Source organism: Carassius gibelio, chromosome B24, assembly GCF_023724105.1.
Source record: "Carassius gibelio isolate Cgi1373 ecotype wild population from Czech Republic chromosome B24, carGib1.2-hapl.c, whole genome shotgun sequence".
NCBI classification, from domain to species: Eukaryota; Metazoa; Chordata; class Actinopteri; order Cypriniformes; family Cyprinidae; genus Carassius; species Carassius gibelio.
The window spans coordinates 9311046-9331232 of NC_068419.1; the positions used below are offsets into that span (position 1 = coordinate 9311046).

At 41.5% G+C, this 20187-nt stretch overlaps 1 protein-coding gene across 2 annotated transcripts in view; it reads left to right on the forward strand.

Annotated features, from left to right (window-relative positions):
• LOC128013319 (zinc finger homeobox protein 4) overlaps window positions 1–20187 on the forward strand; it is a 72267-nt gene that overhangs the window by 23356 nt on the left and 28724 nt on the right. For both annotated transcript variants that reach the window (XM_052596225.1, XM_052596226.1), the window contains exon 4: window positions 11735–11966. In XM_052596225.1, the coding sequence (XP_052452185.1) occupies window positions 11735–11966 (232 nt within the window). The remainder of the gene's footprint in view (window positions 1–11734; window positions 11967–20187) is intronic.

A 20187-nucleotide genomic window follows, 5' to 3' on the forward strand; every position in this document is an offset into this window, starting at 1 on the left:
CTATGAACTGCTTAATTACAGCAGCCACCCCACTCCCCGAGCATCCGTCATCAGTCAAGCAGAATTTTCTGTCTGTCTGGAGTCCAAGGCTCCATTTCCATATTTGTGTTTTCCTCCTCTCTTTTTTTCCCTCCTCGTCTCCTTTCTCCTCGTTTTGAGCCACAGGGGCCATGGCACACATAATGCACCTCTCTCTGGTGGAGGCAGGCGGGGAGATGGAGCTGCAGCGACTGGCTTTCCGTGGCCTTGTCCCCAGGGAGAGGCAGATAGCCCATCTCATTATCCATGATACGGATGGCAACACCATTGGTCGGGGCAGGGAAATGAGAAGGGAAATTAAAAGAGGGGAGCAGAGAAAAGAGGGAGGAGGAGAGAATGCGAGAGTGAGGAGACTGGAATTTCAGATTTATCAAAGACTTTTCCTAACCCCTTTTCTGACGTTTTTTTTCCTCTCTTTTATTCTCATGCAGAAGGTCAGTATTTCCTCCTCATTTCCCCTCTTTTTACTCTCTGCCTTTTGCTCTATCTTTCTAAACCAAGATGGCTGCCGGTTGATGGGCACATTATATTACAGCACATTCATTACTGAAGGTCAGCCGCACTCCTTCTCATTTGAAAATCAAATGCCCCATATATATGCAGCTCAAATTATTGTCTGTCATTTCCCCCGATCTGATGGTAAAATGGACAGGAGATTGAGTTGAGGGTATTTGCATAAAAAGCCATTGTGCTATAGAGGAATGAGGAGGATCTGTTTTGCATGCGCCTTCATGTAGCATCATCATCATCATTGGTGTTGTCCCTTAGCACACATTGTATTTTATTTTGGGGCTTTTTTCCAAAAAAAATGCAATAAATACAGACCAGTCAGCACCAAAAATTTTAATTCTGACATTTACTCATTCTCATGTCATTTCAAACCTGTATTACTTATTTTCTTCTGCAGAACATTGAAACATATACACACACACAAACATAATATTTTGAAGAATGTATCAGCGGGTTTAGTCAATATAGTGAAAAAGTCAGTGGGGTCCAATTTTTTTTTTTTTTTGTGTTCCATTAAAGGAAACTCCTACAGGTTTGAAACAATGTGAGGGTGATAAAAAAATTGCAAATTTTTGGGTGAAATATTGCTTTAGGTGCTTTAAAATACTGCGTTTTTATAGATTTGGTTTAACAATATTTTTTGCCTTTATTGTCACGCTGTCTTCATTATTAGACATGATGCCCCTAGAAAGCATCCAAACCTGGGAGTATATGAGAAAAAAAAAAAACTAAACAGAAAAGCAGAGATTGCCTGGTCTCAGCTGTTTGTTAATAAGAGTCAGTGCGCTGCAGTACCAGAGGACTTTGCACAGGTCCAAACGACCTTACACAAGCCCTCGCTTTACTTTCCAAATGCAAACATAACCAGAGGCTCACAAATGCGTCCGTTTATCCACTTACTCTCTGCAGGCATAAAAGTATGTCAGCACTCTCTCAGCCTCCCACTCTGACCCGACATCGGGGCCAGATTATTCAGACGCTCTCGTCTTTCACCTGCACACAGATTACAATGGGAATCTTTCAGGGGAGGGCGCGTGGGGGAGGGGATATAATTAAAGCATACAGACAGACGAGTGTGGGTGCAAACACAAAGCCCAGGCTTCAGCTAGGCCCTGCTGTCATTAATCCTCATAGATATTAATAGGTATTTCTCCCATCATGCCCTCCCCGCTCGTAAGCAGATGGTCATCTCCACACTGGCCCCACAGGACTAACGTTTGCTGACGGACAACTTAAAGCATTGTGTTAAAGTGTGGTGCCCCAGACACCCCTCTCTGTTTGGTTCTTTCCTTCTTTGCTGTTTTCTTTTCTTTCTGTCTTGCGAGATGAGTGGGGGGCCGCCATATGAGGATGCTCTGATATTAATAACCAGATGTGATCTTCCTGTTGGCCCTGGGTCAGAGAGGCCGGCCAGGTCAGCCCATTTGTCTCTGTGCAGGCACTGTGAAGGCTATTGAGGCTGACAGGTATGGGAACCATAACAGGGGAAATAAGACTTACCGAGCCCTGAAGGAGAGCTTGGCACTCCCAAGAACAAAGAGTGGCAGGAGTTTGTCATTTTTAGCCCTTTCCTTTCTTTTCCTCGTCCTTTTCTCTTTTTTTCCATCCTCCTTTTTTCACTCGCCCCCTCCACCCGTCCATTTCTCATGAGATTTGGGCCCAGCTTAACAAAGGATGACTCACAGTTCTCTGATAAGGCCAGCCGTGGAAGGACTTGAATTGCAATAATATGATATTCTTGGTGAAATAGCTGGCTGAAGGTAATTAGCTTTGTTTTAACTCTCCAGACACAGACGGAGAGCAAACATACGACTTTGTCTGGAAAGCATTATTGGACAATAAATGTATGCCTGAACATCACACGTTCCCCTGAGGTCTCCCCTGTAACTCAGCTGAGATTTTTCTTCCACTGCTAACCTTTATTTTCCCAGTTATTTTAAGTAGCTACACGCAGGCTTGCATGTTTAAAAAAAGAAGAATCGTCCCAAAGATTATTAGGTCAGTCAACAATTAACGGCAAAGAGAGAGAGAGAGTTTGCAGAAAAGATTGGAATTAAGATCAATATTGACGTGTGTCGTTTAATAAGAGCTGCGGCCCAGAACGGATGCCCGAGTGAAGACAGAGCAGCAGTCATGGGTGGCAGTTTTTGTTCACATTAACAGACCTGAATGCAAGAAAGCATTCCTCAAGTAATTGATTTTAAACATTAGGTGCTCACTGAATAGATAAGTAGAGTGTGATATTCGATTACAGAGCAAAGAACTCATTTAACCTCCTGTTCTTTCCTGGCCAGGATTTCCAACACACTATGACTTACCTCCCCTTAGGTTCAGCAGGATTAGACTGCTACTAGTAATCCTTAATGCTTTGAAATAGATCTGTTAGAAGTCCCACTCACTTGTTTGGGATTACAAATGCTTTTTTCCACATTTAGTTAAATTAACCCATTAAGTTCTCATTTTTCTAATTGTTAAAAATAGGGATGTCAACGATGAATCCATGGTCGATTAATTGTCGATAAGAGATGCAATCGATTAAAGCTATCAATGGTCGATTAAGCTATTTCATTTTGGGCTGCGTGCGACTCATGAGCAAAACACTTGCAAGTGGCTGTGAGTGACATTATATAAATCCATCATCCTTCATTCATAATGTACAAATTAAGCTTTTAATGTGATTTTAAACTTTAAAAGTACATTAAAATATAAACAACACAAAGTTCTTCAACATGGAAAGCAATAGAAATGTAGTAACTATGTCATTTACTCAGATAGTTGTTTCATATCGGGCTCTGCGCAGGTCTGTGGGACACAGGACAGATGGGCTAGGCTATTCATTCCTACAACTTGTTAATATGTTCCTACGACTTATTAATGTGTGGCCACTGTCCATGTTACATTAATTTTGTTCCTTAAATAACTCATGATTAAACTAAAATTAGGGAACAAATTAATAAATTGAACAAATTCTTAATTCATGGTCATGAAATCTTTAATTTCCCTTCTCAAATGTTTACTTCAGTAAGAGATGTGAAAAATAAAAAAAGTGAATGAGAAATAAAATAGACCTGTGTAATTAGAGGGTTAGACAGTGAGGATTTAGGAAAAGAAACAATGCCTAAATATTATTAAGTTTGTGTAAATTTGTGACCAACCGGAAAACCAGAACAATGTGGTGATGCCACAGCTAAGAGCATCATTCACAAGTTTCTGCATGGACCCAACTAGCCAAGGGCACAGGTTTTCAAGCCCTGGGACAAAATGGGATGCTTTAAGGAAAATGTATAGCCTATGTAAGTAATAGGCCTAAAATAAAAATAACAGTTTGTTTTCATAAGAAAATAAAAGAGAAATATATCTGACTTAAGATTTAAAACAGTGTGGCACAGCACAACAAGTTCACAGAAAGGAAAGGATGACACTGTGCATTCTGTTTGTTTGCTTTATTTTACAAAAGCACAAATCATCTGTTTTTATTGTGAGTGTGCAAAAATAAAAGTAAACAATTTTGCGGATTATATCTTGTTCCAAAAATATATTTTTTTTATGTTTCATCTGTTCGATTGCGCCGGTGCCTCGCACACACACACACCACCTATTTTAGCAATTCAAACTTACACTGCAATCTGTTCATTATCAAAATAAAATTGTCAACCAAATATATAAAATGTTACACTGATCAGTTTAAAAATACTGAGTATACTGGTCCACTCTGCTGTTATTCCAAGGACATTTTTGCTCATGTGAAGAGGATGATCTTTTCCGTCTATATGCGAATGCGTGTAAACAGTCAACAAAGTAAAATGATCTCAACCGTACGCTGCAGTCTCTTAATTTTATCAAATGATCATAATCACATCTATTCATTTTACAATCCTGCTGCTAGCAATTTATTAAGACTAAAATCGCTTTAATTCGTGTGAGAAAGCATTTTTCTTTTATTTTTGCACATCCTGTCATGCTGGTGACTGCGTGCCGCTGCAATAGACACATTTTGCAGCATTAAGGTTAACGATCAATCGATTAATTGATCATTTTTTTTAATGAAGATCAATAATGGAAATGATCGAAAATTGACATCCCTAGTTAAAACCCTTTCCGTGAGATCTGGATGGCCTTTTTTGTTTAATGTAGTGTACTGTAATTAAACATTTTCCAGCGTTCGAATGCTCACCTTAGTTTCCCCTTAATATCATGCTTAACTATATGCTGTCAAGCCTAATTGTTCACCTAAAGGTGCAGTGTGTTTAAAAAGAAGGCTGCTTGGTTTTTGTGATTCTCAGAGAACAAAGGCAAACATTTCAGTAATCTTCAAAGTGGCCAGTGGTATGTCGAGTGGACCGTGGAATGCAAGCTATGGCTAGGGATTTTCAGCGAAAAAACAATGGCTTTCCTTTTATGGGTTGTAACTGCATAAACTGTGGTTGAGGCATTAGCTGTATCAGTTGTATCAGCTTACAATACCGCAGTTTGAATTGATGTGTTTATGTGCATTAGAAGCACTAGAACATTTCGATTTGTCTGTATGTATTTAAGATTCTCAATATATCCCCACTGGCTCTTGATGTGTGGGTTAGTGGGTGGGTAAGGTGTTATTTACTTAGACTCTTTTGATACAGCACAGGTTAAAAGCATTCACCCCTACAGGCTCGACTCCTGAAGATCTTCGTAGACAATATGCAAAGCGTTGGGCTAAGAAGTGCTCACATTGAGGAGTGAGAGCAGCAAAGCAAGAGGCAGGGCTCTTTAAACAAGCTCCTCTCCATGATCCCTGTGCTCTCTTCCTCCCTCCCTCTTTCCCTCCCTCCTATAATAGGATGCAAATCAGGGACCCTCCTCTATGTTGTTGTGGAAGGGGAGAAGGCAGATGGAACATGAAAGGGTTTAATGTTTAAAAGTATGAATAGGGAAAGCACACAGCGGTGAGCCGGAGCTCATTCTGCTCTTATCAGATACACAAGGTGGGAGATTGTCTCATCTTTGCATGGGATTATTTTAAAGGAAAGATTTCAGCCTGTAGACCATGCATTATAATTAGTCGGAATGCCACAGTCCTGTAATATTCCAGCAGAGGGTCACATGCTTGGATCATCCTTTCCTGTGCTTCTCACCTGAGACTATGAACTCATAACTTTTTGATGATGATGTGTTGTATTTAGTTAGTCTCTAGTGAGACATGTCACAAAAGTCTCACTCAAAATAAAGTTATGCCACTTGGACCAGATTTTGAACCAATTTTAGGCTTACCACTATGCTCAATTGCAAAAAAGCTAATTTTTCATGATAGTGTGGCATAGAGATGATGGTGAAGCCTCTGGTCTTTTTCACCTTCTGATGGAGACAGGCAAAGCTTTTAAGGGTAATGGTAAGGTCAGTGGATTTAATGGGAGAGAAGTGTCCAGGCGACAGATTTTAAATCACCATAATATAAATACACCTCCATTTTCATAGGGAGTTTGCTTTCTTTTAAGGCAATTTGAGGAGCAGACGAACACTCGTGTCTGTTTTAGCAGTGGGAAGGATTAGAGGAGTGAAGATTAAGGACTAGTTCTTAATCTTCCATATCAACTACAGAGGTGAGAGGTGATATGCAAATGGAATTTTCCATTGCTCCTGCTTCATGTTTAAGTCCAGTGATTCTATTATATAGACAAGAGGTTCATTTATCTGGCTACCAATCAGCAACAACAGGATGTCATCACCAGAGTCTCTGCATTTGTTTCAAAAACCTACCTAAGCATGAACATTATAAATGTTTAGTCCTGTCTATAGAGGCAGCTCGCTATATTGAAAATCTTTGAAATATGAGCATTATGACTTTTGTTTTTGTGTATTCACGGTGTCAGTTAATCCATATTGTTCTGCTGCATCAGGAACTCTGTTTGACCCTCGACAGAGTCTGAAAGTCCAGTGGGAAGAGTATGTGATTTAGGAATACCGTTGCATGAACCCTGTAGCGTCTTAATGTTTTTCGTTCATTCATTTCTGTCAAATTAACATTATTGTAGGCCTGATATATGCCAGATCAACAATATCAGCACCACATGGAAATATTTATTTTCACGTGTCCCTCTTCGTCTCTTTACCACCTAAAGCCCCGCGTGCTGTTTGCTTTTATAGTGAGCCAATAGGAATTGGTTCTATCAGCAATCAGTGAAATATTGCGTCGCGGATCAATCCACATATTAAAAGTCTGGTAAAACACACACACTCACACTTTGACATGATTAATATGAATGTAAATGCACATGAGAAGAAAAACAATATTTCCAAAGAAACACACAGATGTTCTTTTAAAACTTTCCGCAAACTGGCTGTCAATTTGCAGATTTATGTGTTTTTGGTGGATTTCTGTTTGGACCACGCTTGGCTGGCCAACATTTATATGAACGATTCCAAAGTTATGGCACAGACTGCACTGACTTGTTGAAGGCCTGATTGCGAACTGCTGTAGTCACAGTACATTGTAGCTTCGCAGAACGAGTGTCCTTGGAAAAATGGGGCGTATGTCGGCCTGTCCATTCCGAGCGTGATTACAGTAAATGAAAGGCTGTGGACGGACGCTACAGCAGTTGTGGGTTTAGTCATTTTGGAGGGTCCCCGGGGTGTGTCCCGCTCTCTTTACTGCGTCTCCACAAGCCACCTCAGACGAGAGTGTGCTGCTGAAAGACACATTGTGCTAATTCACTTATTTAACTTGGCATCCATTTGCAAGGAAGATTATTATTATTATATGACCTAAGCAGCTAACCATACAGCCATGCGCTGGCGGAATGTCCTAAGCCATAATTACATATGATGAACCAGACGGATTCGGAGGAAAAAAATAAATAGGGGAGGTAATTTGGGGCTCTTTGATGCATTCCTTGGGATTTGTTGAGGTAGGGAAGAGGGAAAGTAGAAAAGAGATGGTTTTTCGCTCTTGTTTTGTGCCTGTAGCGGAAAAGACGGTGGCCTTGTGTGCAATCTCTGAATGGAATGTAGGGGGCATACCTCTTGCAGAAGAATTTCGCTCAGGTTGCCAGCTCCTGCTGTACCCATGATATAACATTACATTTATGTCTCCAGGCTGAATAGCAGTTACTGGTAACATGTGTTTGGAGGGTGTCAGCATTGATGGAATCGTATACCTGGCCAGTCTCCAAGTAAGACTGGAATGTGTTTAAAATGCTTTGAGGAACAAAACAAGCTTTTGTTTATTTTATTTGGATTTTTTCTCGCTCAGGGTCTGGAAATAAGTTCCTCTTCGAAAGCATACAAACAAGAATTGAAAAAAAAAATGTGCTGATAGGATTTATAAAAAAAATGCTCAAAAACCATTAGTACTTGTTTTATTTTTGTTGGATTTTTTTCCTTCACTAATGACCTAAAAAAAGTCTTTGAATGCCCTAATTTGTTTTCGTTTAGGAACAGCATATTTTTTAACCCTTCATTTTTTTTTCTTTTCTTGTCTAAAGGAGTCTTGTCATCCAAGTAGAACGGAGTGAATAAACATCCAGTCTCAAACAGCCCTTATCCATATTCTGAATGCCACTAATGAGTCTGTTTTGTGACTGCAGGCAGTACAAATGAAACCAGTCTCCTACTGCCAACAGCAGACGGGCAGAGGGGAAGTCAACGAGAGGTGTTTTGTAATCATTGAAGTCAGCATAAATAAATAAGTCTCGTCAGGTTACGAAAAAACACACTCCCTGGGAATTGGGGCCTAGTTTGACAGGTGATGGGGAGTCCCTGGTGCTTTGATTTGCATTGTTTTGGCAGCACCGTACGATGGCGTCTTTGCGTTAGAGTCACCCAGCTCATGCCTGATTAGGTCCTGAGAGCCCAGAGAGAGCAAGAGGTGGGTGTTCCTCCTCAGACCCCTGTGCCAGGGATCCTGTTTGGCTGGATGTGCTCGTTGGCATGCCGAGGGGCACCCCGGAATGATAAGTTAGCTAAAATGATTGGACCCCATGGGGTTTTTGAGTCTTGGTTGTCTGCCAAATGCTAATCTAGAACAATTACCCATCAAAGGCGAGAGCGCGCCGCTATATTGTCATAGATAGCCTCTTCGCCACCCACAACAACAGCATTTGGAGCAGTTTCAGAGATTTTCTTAGCGCTTGACAGAACCACCGCGCAATTTATCCTCCAGTTTTCTTCTAAACCAAGTCGAGGTGAGAAAGACCAAAGTCTTATTCTTTTTATTTATTTGTTTTAGTACTAAATAGGGCTTCTTTTCTTTGCTAGCAGCATCCTGACTTTTCGGTGGGCAGAATCTGCTACGGGGTGCCACAAACATTTTGAACTTTGCAGGTAGTATATAACGGCTTTGTGAGTCTGGCAGTACTAAAAATGGTAAGCTTAAACCTCATAAATCAAAAACCCCAGGCTCAAGTCTCTGAACAGCTTGCACCGGTGCCACAGGGGTCTATAAAAGAAGGAAGAAAAATACTTGATTTCAATATATAGGTCTTAAACAAACAAAGCAGGAATGCTGATAGTGAATAAATTAATATTTTCTAGAGTTACGCACTCTTTCGCCCTTTAAACGTTAGGCATGTCTGCTCGCATTGTATTTTATTAGGACCATAAAAATGAATACTCGGCTGCGATTGCGATTCAGAATAATTTAAGATGTGCGGTCAGCCTCGTTCACATACAACACAAATCTATTTCATATTAGAATGAAACTATTAGTAATGGAGGCTGCTAAAAGAGGCTACGACTCAGGAGAAGATGCACATAAATGCAATATGAGGATATGAATGCAACAATAGCTAGCCAATAGCCCTTGAGCAAATGCTTGTTTATTAGTGATAGTTATTCATCCTAATGAGGTTTAGTCATCATGCAGAGAAAACATATTATATTGCTGTTTTTCCCAGAAACCATCTTAAGTCTAAATGGAATGTTTTGTCTTTTTGTTTCACTACCCGTACGACTACCTAAGATGAATTTATGATGCAAAGGTTCCCAAGACATCTGGTTCTAAATGAGGAATTAGATTGACCTCATTTTGTTTTTTGGGAAAGGTTGAGCACATTCTCCTCTTAATTTCCATGCAGATGAGGCCTAAACTGATACATGTAGCGGATGTCCGAAAGTGTAAGTTAAGCCGGGTTTGAGTCTGTTTACAGGGAGGCAGTTCATACAAGTAGCCCTGCATGTCATCGAAAGGGCTTCCCTTTGGAAAGAAACAAAGATAGCTGTAATTAATGACCTTGAATCTGTGCCAAAAAGGCTTTCCTCTGACAACTTCAACTTAATTAAAGCTTAAGACGTTTCAATGGCCACAGAGAGCCCCTTACGGAGCGCGACCCTGCAGACTCGTGAGAAAATTCTGCCGAGTTTATGAAAGAAAAGATGTGTGCTACCACTGGTGCCATGACTCTAATCCCTGACAGTCCAAGAATCTGTTTTGTCAAAAGGGTTTTCTTTGAGCCGGCTCACACCTGCAGGCACGCTGGTACTTCCTTCAGGCTCGTAGAGGGCCGGTTTTGTGTTTTAGCGGAAGATCCGATAATGGAGGCCTCACTCGGCCTTTTGTTTTTACGCATTGTTCATTAGTCTGGGAGTACTGTAGGCACACTTGATATGCTTGGCTTGCCCGGGGAATGGGGAGGGAGGAGGGACTGTTTGCAGGACCGGGGGCTTTGTATGTGTGTTAGATGGAGGGGAGGCCTACTATGGCCTTGCATGGTGCACTACTGCACAATTTTAATGCAAAACTTTAGCCCAAATTAAAGTGCAGAATTGTCAGGCAGGGCTGAATGCAGGAGCCCTGCTGTTTGAAACACATTAGAGCTGAATAGAACAATACGCAAAGCTGGACAGTTCGGATTTCGCCTACAAAGCACTGTTTTAAATACTTTCTCTCTCCTTCTGTGTCTAGCCTCCGCTTGGAGTCTCTTGTCAGAATTAACAAGCTTAGGAAGCCCCACCAGCTCAGTGTGTGTGCGTGCGTGCTTGTCCCCTAAAAAGACCAATCCAGTTTGGGTTTTGTTAAAAGCAGAGGGGGAAGGAGGCAGTTCACCTTATTCGTACCAGTTGACCCACTGCAAGCCAGAACGCCAAGAGAAATAAAGCATTTAGGTGCAGTTTAATAGCTGTAAATAGTGGTGGAATTAGCATGAGAAAGTAGCCAGGATTTCCTCTTAATCTTTACCTTTGTGTGTGTGTGCATATAAAAGCTGGGTGACAGAACTAAAATACTGTTAATATACTAAACTGCCTATCTGTATTTTTGCAGTTATTTAAAAAACAGAATTATGGATTAATAGAATTTAGCAAATTTAAAAAAAAGTTTTTAAAATACCTAGAATCTGCCTTCAAAACATTAACTGCATGTTGGCAGTAAAACCACTGTGCGATTCTCACACACACATACAGTGGGGCCTGAGTAACAGGGGTCTTTGTGTCAGTGGAGAAGAGAGAGAGAGGCCACGCGGGGGTTTAGCTTCCACTCTCGTCCACTAACTCACCACAGGCCTTCATAAGCCTCTCTATACATACACAAAGCAGCATGTGAATATTTAGACTACATAAACCTGAACTTGCGTTTATGTGCGTGTTTAAACTGTTTCACAGCTGTCCGTAGGCCTTTATGAGGAGGATGGAAGCCGAGGTGCCTCTCTCCTACCGAATGAAGCCACAGACCTGTGGTAGTTTTATGGCCAAGGCCTGGCAGATTTGTTTTCTTATCTTTATCGCTGCCCAGATAGTAAATTACCCCCACCAGATCCCATCTTCTTTCATCCCCTTATCCCTTTCTAAAGTTGGACAGTCCAGACTTAAAGTTAAGCTGGACTTTTTGTCGCGGTAAATTACTCGTATGTCCTGGATTACGCGATGCCAGGCGGAGACGCGTTGGCTGGTCTCTCCCTCCGCACCTCGGCCGCTCTCCCTCGTCTGTCTTTCCTCATCGGGCAGCCCCTCTAAAGCACTCGGCTTTGACAATCTCTCTTTGTTATCAGTATTTATGTTTGAGACAAAGCTGGAAGGAATGCATTTCATGTCGGGAGATTATTATGGGGGAAAGGAAGTATCTGTTTCATGTAGGTGCTGTCTCAGCCCGTGAAACAAACGAAGGCTGTAATTTCATGTGAAGCGTATAGCCCCTAATGAGTTTTTCCCCTTCTCTCTCTCTCTCTCTCCCTCTCTCTCTCTCTTTCCATCTGTGCTTGCACCTCCTCCCCTCCTGCAGCACTTGCTAAAACAAGAGAGTGCGTGTAACTCGGAGTCCTGCTACTACTACTGCGCGTTGTGTGACTACTCCAGCCGAGCCAAGCTGAACCTGCTGCAGCACCTCCGGTCGGTCAAGCACCAGCAAAGCGAAGGCCTCCGCAAGCTGCAGCTGCACCAGCAGGGCCTTCCTCCCGACGAAGACAACCTCGCTGATCTTTACTTCGTCAAGGACTACCCTCCGAACGAATCCGGTGAGTGCACCATTTAGCCCACTCCCATAGCACGTACCTCCTCCCTCAAACCCAAACCTGGAGCACCTCTTCTCCAGATGTAAAACATGCCAGCTGCCTAATCTCCCTGAAATGAACATGTTGTTCCCATTACGGACCGTCTTTTTATATCAGTACCACACTCGGCCCCGTACGCAGTGACATCTTTAGCAGGCATGCAGAAGGTTATGAAACTCTACCTTGGGAGGATCTCACAGTGAAATTCTTCCCCCTGGAGTGAGCTTTAATTTCCTTTCTCATGACCAAAGCAATTTGGCTTTCATTTAAAAGTTTTGGAGCTGCCAGAAGCTAATAAGTGTAACAGGACTGTAAAACATTCAGAGACGCAAACCAAAAAAAAAAAAAAAAAGAAAAGATTAATAGTTTTATTTGAGAGGGACTTGTAATTTAAAACATAAGAGCGAGTCAGGGTCCAATGTATAATAATGCCTACGTTAATGCCGCACGACCAAATGAGCACTTAACTTGTTTTTGCTTTGCCTGACCTGGCCGAGGGAAACGACTAACACGTTTTCAATGGCATTCCAAAGCTGAATTAATCTCTGTTCCCCAAAGTGTCCTGTTTATATATGAACTCCAGAACCAGATGGGATTAAACGGAGAACCATATGTGAGACTTCAGCTCCAAAACTACCCATATTGGAAATAAACGAGTGTGTTTTACATTTGGCATTAATTATATCTGGATCAAAGGTGCTTCGGAGTCGGGTGCACCAAAGGACCAGTTAGATAAATCATTATTTTGCTTTTAGAAAGACAACCTACCTCTGTTGCGCACACACACACACACACACACACACACAGCCTCACTTTTCTAACCTTCTGTCTTTGCATGTGAATATATTGATGTTAACATTATTTGGGTTTTAAGTACCAGAAAACAACATTTGTATCCCACAGACTGCTTTATTTTTGGACCCCTGCTAGTAAACACCATATCATGTGTATTTCCTTTTAACATATTCAAATTCAAAGGTTTTTATAAAGTCTCACCTTCTCCTCCTAGCGTTTCCAGCTATAGCTCATGGCTTTTATATTTACCCCAGTCCTTCAGAACAGCGCTAATGTGTATAAACTAACAGACTCATTCAGAATTTATGCTTGCCGTTTAACGACCGTAGTTTTTTTTTTCCACTTGTATGAACGTCAGACCAAGCAGACGAGGTGGGCGGACTGCAGACAGAGTACATTACGGAAAAGATAAACCCTTTGTCGTTGTTTTTTGGTGCTCTAGGTGGACTCCAGAGCAGCTAATGTTTTGATTATACACAACTACGCTTATTTCAGTTAAAGAGTAACTAGCTTTAATAGGTTCGAGCCTAAAGCGCAGCGCGTAGGGAGAGTTAGAGGGTGCCGTTAAACTTTTCTTTTTCTTTACAGCTCCAGATCTTAGTAGGAGAGAGATTATTCAGGTAGTTTAACCCTGTAATCCTAATGTTTGAAGTGCTTTCAAACAGGCCAAACACTGGCGAGGTTAAGGAAATGGATCGCTGGCACCAGATAAATCGCAACTTATTTTTGTTAATTGTTCCACCTGGCAAGTGTAAGCGGTAAATAAATAAAACGTTATCCAAATGCCACCGCAGGAGGGAGGGGAGGATAAATTGGCAGGGCCGGGGGGAGTCTGCCCTCCCCGTGACACAGTGCCCAGTGCATTCTCAGGACCGGGCCGGGTGCCTGCCTGTGTGTGATGGTAATAATTTGTGTCTCTACTCCAGAGAAAAGGTCCTGGAGTAAGCAACATTTCAGCCCTCGCTGAATTACAGCTCTATGTTAAAGGGGGCCGGTTGGTTTTCGTGGGTATAACTCCTTAGTTTAGCATTTTCTGGTCATTAGTCAGTTTCATGAAGAGAGGGAGAAAAGGAAGGGAGAAAAAAAAAGATTTATTTAACTGCTGACCTGTATCTTTCTTTTAAAAGCAGCTCCGTGGAAACCCGCCAAATAATTATAAAACCATTTGGAAATAAAGGTTAGAATGCCACTGACTTCATGTACATGTGAATGGATTTCGTTAAAGAATTCTGATGCCATTTTTAAGATGTAATTAAGGGGAGATTTTGTGGCGCTTATGTTGGTTAAATAAAGGAGAAATGCATTAGTGCCAAAAGCCACACTCAGCAAACTACAGCCATGCTGCAGCACGAGGGCCATATATCCGACTGCTTATTGTTTAATTAGACTGCAAAAGCATGCCGAAAAGAGTTTGCGCTGCAGAAATTCACCAGCGTTGTTTTTGTTGATAAACACAAAGCATTAAAACATGGCCTTGCACACAGTTTGCGCTGTGTATATTCCGTTTTAGTGGCAGGATTGCTGTGGTGCGTGATAATGAATCCGACCTCTACGGGCCCAACGTGCTAAATTAGCCAAACGAGACAAAGTATGGCAGATCTCTCGCAGTGCACTAACAGTAATATACCCTCCTAAAGAGTCTATATGAGCCCATCCTCCCTGAGAATCAGACTGCCAACTCTCCCAGGGCGACTGTAATTCCCTGTGCTCCGGACCCAGAAGGCTCATCATTTACACAAGGTAAACATCATGAAGCTGAGACTCTGGAAAGGCAGTGGGGTTGTGTGGTTAAGCATGTTTTTGAAGTGGCGCCCCTCATTTGTAAATCACAGTGCGGCGTATATGTGGCCCCTACAAACTCATATTTTACACAGATGTGCAATACGCAGGAATGTGTAAAATGCGACAGGGTTTTGTTTATTAGCTTCTAAATTATATTTACATATATGACTTCCATTCTGGATTAACTACTGCTTGGAATTTTCCCATAAAGTTAAATCTATAGCTTAAGTAAGGCTATTTGTATTAATATTTTATCCATTGTACGACTCTCTTTTGCATTATATTATGTGATATTTCTATATAAATATTTAACACATTCGTATTTGTGATAAAAAGGTTAAATAACAGTAACAATGTCTTTTTGTGTGTGTGTGCGCGTGTGTGTTCGCATGTATTTTAGCCCTTAAAGAAAGACAAAAGAAGAAAGCACTATTATTGCGTGTGTGTGGAGTGGGACCTATTTCTCTGCCTTGTAGCTTGGCCTGTAAAATGCCTGATGGGCTTGTTGATGCATAAAGGGTTTTTTTGCATCCTTGGATTGCTTCTCCATTTTGTCGTGGCTCTCGGAGAGGAGATGGGATCTTATGGAGGTAATTATTTCTGAGAGTCTCCCCCACCACACTTACCCCCCTCCTTCCATGTGTATTAAAACTAGACAAGAAGAGGAGACCTTTGTCTGGCAGGGGCTTAAACAAAAGGCCTAGCTGACTTTAGAGATGAACACGTCTTTAAATGCTGCTGCCGGATGGGACCTGAGAGAGCCCCGCATGTCCCACTCTTTTGTTTCTTCTGAGTGATAATCCTCCAGGAGGTTTGCAGCCAGGGCCAAATTACCACCAATGCAGTGAGAACCATTTTCATGGCAGCTGTAGGCCAACAACATGCACTAATGCTCTCTGTCTCTTTCTGATATAGATTGGCATACAAAAGAGAGAGAAAGAAAGACGTGTTTTGTTTTAGCCTGACGCAAGCGTGTATATGAAGAGGACGACAGGCTTTGTTCGGTTACACTCTGAACGTGATCCTCAAAGCTGCTCTGTTTTTCCCCGTGGTCCCATTCTCATCCATCTGCATTTCAGCGCCATGACAAGTTGTTTTAACGGTTTATGTTTTTACTTTTTTTTTTTTACTTTGAGGGCACACAAGCAATTATAACAGTTACTTTTTAAGATCGCATCCCAAGACAGTGTTTCCAGGGTTTGTGGCCATAATTTGTAGCCATTACATAAACTGAAATGGGAAAGCAGTGAAGTGAAAGATATGACATACAGCCAAATCGGTCTCATCATTCTGTTAGCCATGGGTGATGTACTAATGCAAGGCCATCCATTTTTCCTTTGATTCCTTACACAAAGCAGGAGGCGCAGAGGCGGCCACATTCCACTGTGATTAGACGGAGACGGGCCAGGCTGCAGGAACACAAGCCTGCGGTGTTTTTTCACTCCACTGCTATCGTACCTGAGGAAAGTTTGGGAAAAAAACAAATCCCCAACAAGATAGAACAGCAGATGTTTGTTTACAAGATAACCAAGTTTTTGGTGTAAAAATCATTTCTACAGGAAGCAGTGCCATCGCAGTGATTGCAAAGGAACGCTTTTTCACAGAAAATAGGCCAGTCCTTGTGAAACACGATCTTCACCAAGAGAGGCTTTTTGTTGATGGACATAAATTGTCTCAGGAGATCCATAGCCCGACCCCGAGTTTATATTGCTGTATCATTAAATGGAGACAATACTCGATGCTCGAATCATTTTTTTTTTTCATGTCATAATAAGTCAGTTATGCGTATGTGTGTTATTATTTTTGCAAAGAGCAGTGATTTTACCAGAAAAGCTCAAAACCATTTTTCAGATGGCAGGCACTCAAGATTGAGTCATTTCTGAATAATTCCATCCAATGCTATCATAATTATTCTGCGGTTTCTGCGTGCAGAAAGTCCAAAATTATTTTCGAAAATAGCCAGTTAGTGCTTTTGAAAAGACATGCTTTAGAACCAGCGTCCCCGGTTGTTTTTCTTTCAACGAGATGGTCCTTTAGAAAGCAGTGATACAAAAGCTAAATTGTTACCTCATGTTTTCACAGGCTGTTGTGGCCACTGACAGTTAAAATTAGCAGAAATTGCAATGATTATTCGCATTAACATACCTGACTTTAAACCATTACGCTTATTTAAAGTCAGAGGGACGTGTTCTTTGCATACTAATGTATTATTTCACTCCATATGGACTTTTTTATTTATTTCGTCAGTGGCCGGACAGGTAGTAAACAACCAGGAATGTGATACCTTAAGAAAAGCATGACAGTTTCAATTTACATACGCTTGAAAAAGTAGGCCCATTTTTGTTTGTGCTCAACAATTCTAATAAGCCCTGCATAGAGAGCAGGTGAGCAGGCCGTGTTTTAGTAAATAGACAGTACAGTACACATGACCGCTAAAGGTGTTAGCTGACAGCCTACAGAGACTTGATCTGGTCTTAATTCAAACAGGGAGAGGGAAATTGCTCTGCGGCTTCCTCATTGTGTGGTGACTCCACTGACACTAACCATAGGAGATAGTACAATGCTCTCTGTCACAGGGCATTAGGGGAAACAAGGCATTGTCAAAGCTTGGAGGACGTCACAAAGACATGCAGCATAGAGCTCTGATAAAGCAGCAATTAACTAATTGCCTCAAGCAGTACAACAGCAGACTAGTGTTATTATTAATGTGTGATAATATGGATGGATCTCTCACACACAGATACTTCCACTGGGTTAAACTTGTGATGAGACTGCAATAGTGTGACGTGTGCGGCTGCGCATCCAACACCCTTGTCATTAGCTATCATCTCCAAGAGAGCGCTGGGCCCTGAATCCCTTCACTTCTGATTAGACGGCAGACCACTGATGACTGAGGCGTCCAGGTGTCAGGGTCAAGTTAGTGACCCCGTCCTCCCCACCGCATCTTGCCTGCAAGTAATTAGTCCTGACTCCAACCATCACCCCTCCAACCATCAGCCCTCTGTTTCTCTCTCTCTCCTCCCCACTCCATCTCTCGCTGTCTCTCTGACCTTGCATAATATATGTGTACTGTGTATATTTATTATGTATATATAAATACACACACACACATGCATACAGTATATATATATATATATATATATATATATATATATATATATATATATATATATATATATATTAAAAACGGTTGAGCAGCTTAATATTAATGTAGAAGCTGTGATACATTTTCATCAGGATTCCTTGATCGATAAAACATTTAATAGAACAGTATTTAAAACAGTTATTTTAAATATAAATCTTTTGTAATGTTAGAAAAATAAATCTTACTGACCACAAGTTTCGAATGGCAGTATGTATAATAGTGAACATAATGAATAATACAGCATTTATTTTTGGTTAATGTGATTTTCAAAAATAACTAAATAAATCACTGTATAATGAAAAATTTGAAAAATAAATGAACAAGCAATGAACAAACTCTATTAACTCATGTTTTAATGTTAACATGTTTAATTTTTGTCTCTTTGGTTTAGCGTAGATGGTGCATTGGTCTGTTTATCATCTTCTCTCTCTCCTCTGCTCCCTGTCTTGTTCTCTGATAGAGACTGCTTTCCTTGTTTCCCCCTTTCCTTTTCCCCATCCACCTCATCCATCACAACAAAGTATGGAATTGATAGGCAGTATTGATTATCTATAGCAGTGCCTAATCGTGGCTAACCGTAGGAAGCTTTGCAGATTTAGCCAGCGCCGGCCAGGGCCAGTGATAATGCAGCTGGGAATTTAGGCTTAATTCTGTCATCATGTTCTCTTACAGCGACTGACCACCGCGTGTTAGACAGCATCCCCTCTGGACCAAGGAAATGACTTAAGGACAACCTGAAACGCCATTCGCAATGCATTTAACTCCTGTAACGTGACACATTCCCTGAACGTTCAGGTGGGGAAATGTATAAGTTAGAGATGGATTATTTGGTTAATAGATTACTTCCTTCATAGCTTTGTTTACATTGGCAGGAAAAGAAAATGTGGAGAATTATTATTTTCCAATGCAATGGATTATGTGAAATATAACCGAATGTAAATAGGCTCAATTTGTTCACGTGGTACTGAATGTTAGTTTATAATGTGTTCACAGCAACACAACAGGGATATTCAAACACGTCCGTTTCAGTCCAATTGCATAAATGCAAACGCTCACATTAGGCTGCCTTTTCCCATCTTTTTTCCCCATGTCTGCTTCCTGCACTGATGAGTAACTCTATTTAATAGGCTGCCATTATGCAGGCAGATTGGGAAGTTGACTGGGAAGTGCTCCTAGCTATTGCTGCATTTGAACCCTGTTAATATATGCAAATTAAAAGGAGTCGGGCCTCGGGATTGGTCCTGTTTTAAATAAAATGCGAATCTGATCAAGGCAATCTGCAGATGGGGTGTTATCAGAGGGAGCCGCAGCAGCAGTTGATGATTCCTCTCTTCCATCATACTGCACTGTATTAAAGAGACATGATTCATCAAGCACAGGCACTAGTATTTTATGAAATTTCGCTCTCTAGGGCAAAGGCTTTTTTCTTTAATCAGAAGACAGTGGGCTTGCTTAAGTAGAGTGCTCCACTCCGCGGTCATGCAGGATTTTCATTTAATTTGTTTGTGTGAAGGTGGGGGGGGGCATCCAGGGCAGGTGTGTATGAGCGTGTGTGTTCCCCATTATGTTTTACGGTGCATAAACTTTATGCACGCACCTGTCAGTGAACGTATCAACGGTGAAGTTTACTTTTAAATAGGAGGAGCAGCTATTAATGCCGTACACACTCTTAGGAGACTTGCAGAAGCGACAATAGGTAGCGTTAAGTACTGTCATTGAGGCGAAGGCCTGTTGATTGTTCATTGACTGTGTCTAGGTGTGCTGGAGTGTTTCTGTGGCATTTGCATAATACATGGGCCAAAAAACCCTGGTGATTTCGAGCTCATTTATAGCTCTTCAGCCCTCACAATTACAACCAAGGATACCTGAAACAAGCATCCCCTCCAGGGCTCGACCAGCTCCTTTGTGTGCAAGCGTAGGGGTTAAAACGGCAGAAAAATGTGGGTATTTTTCTTTCATTAGCCGCTGCTAAGGAATATCTTCTTCTGTGGACACCCTCTCTCAAACCAATTAACTCGGTCTGAATAATTCATCATTCAGAGGCGACCGTGGTCCAAAAAGGAACAAACTGATAATAAGATCCAGATCCCAGTATGTATGGCGAAATAGGACAGCACAGACACCTCCAAACCTTCAGGATGCATGAAGGATCTGTGCCACAGAAGGTCATTTTCATCTCTCTCTCGCTGTCACATGCTTGTGTTTCTGATAATGCCTCATACCGTACACACTGATTCTCTCCGCTATAATACACCTCATGCCTCTGTCAGCTCGCTTTCCCATGACCTGCTCGAGAGATCGGCACAATACAGTCACTTCATCAGGGCTTCCTCTCCACGGCCACTGCTTAAAGCTACAGCTCCGCTTTCAGAATCTCACCATTCTTCCCAGGAACGATTCGCTTATGACTTAATTAGTCATCATTTTGAATGAACAAGGAGTCAAGAAAGGAGATAGAGGGAC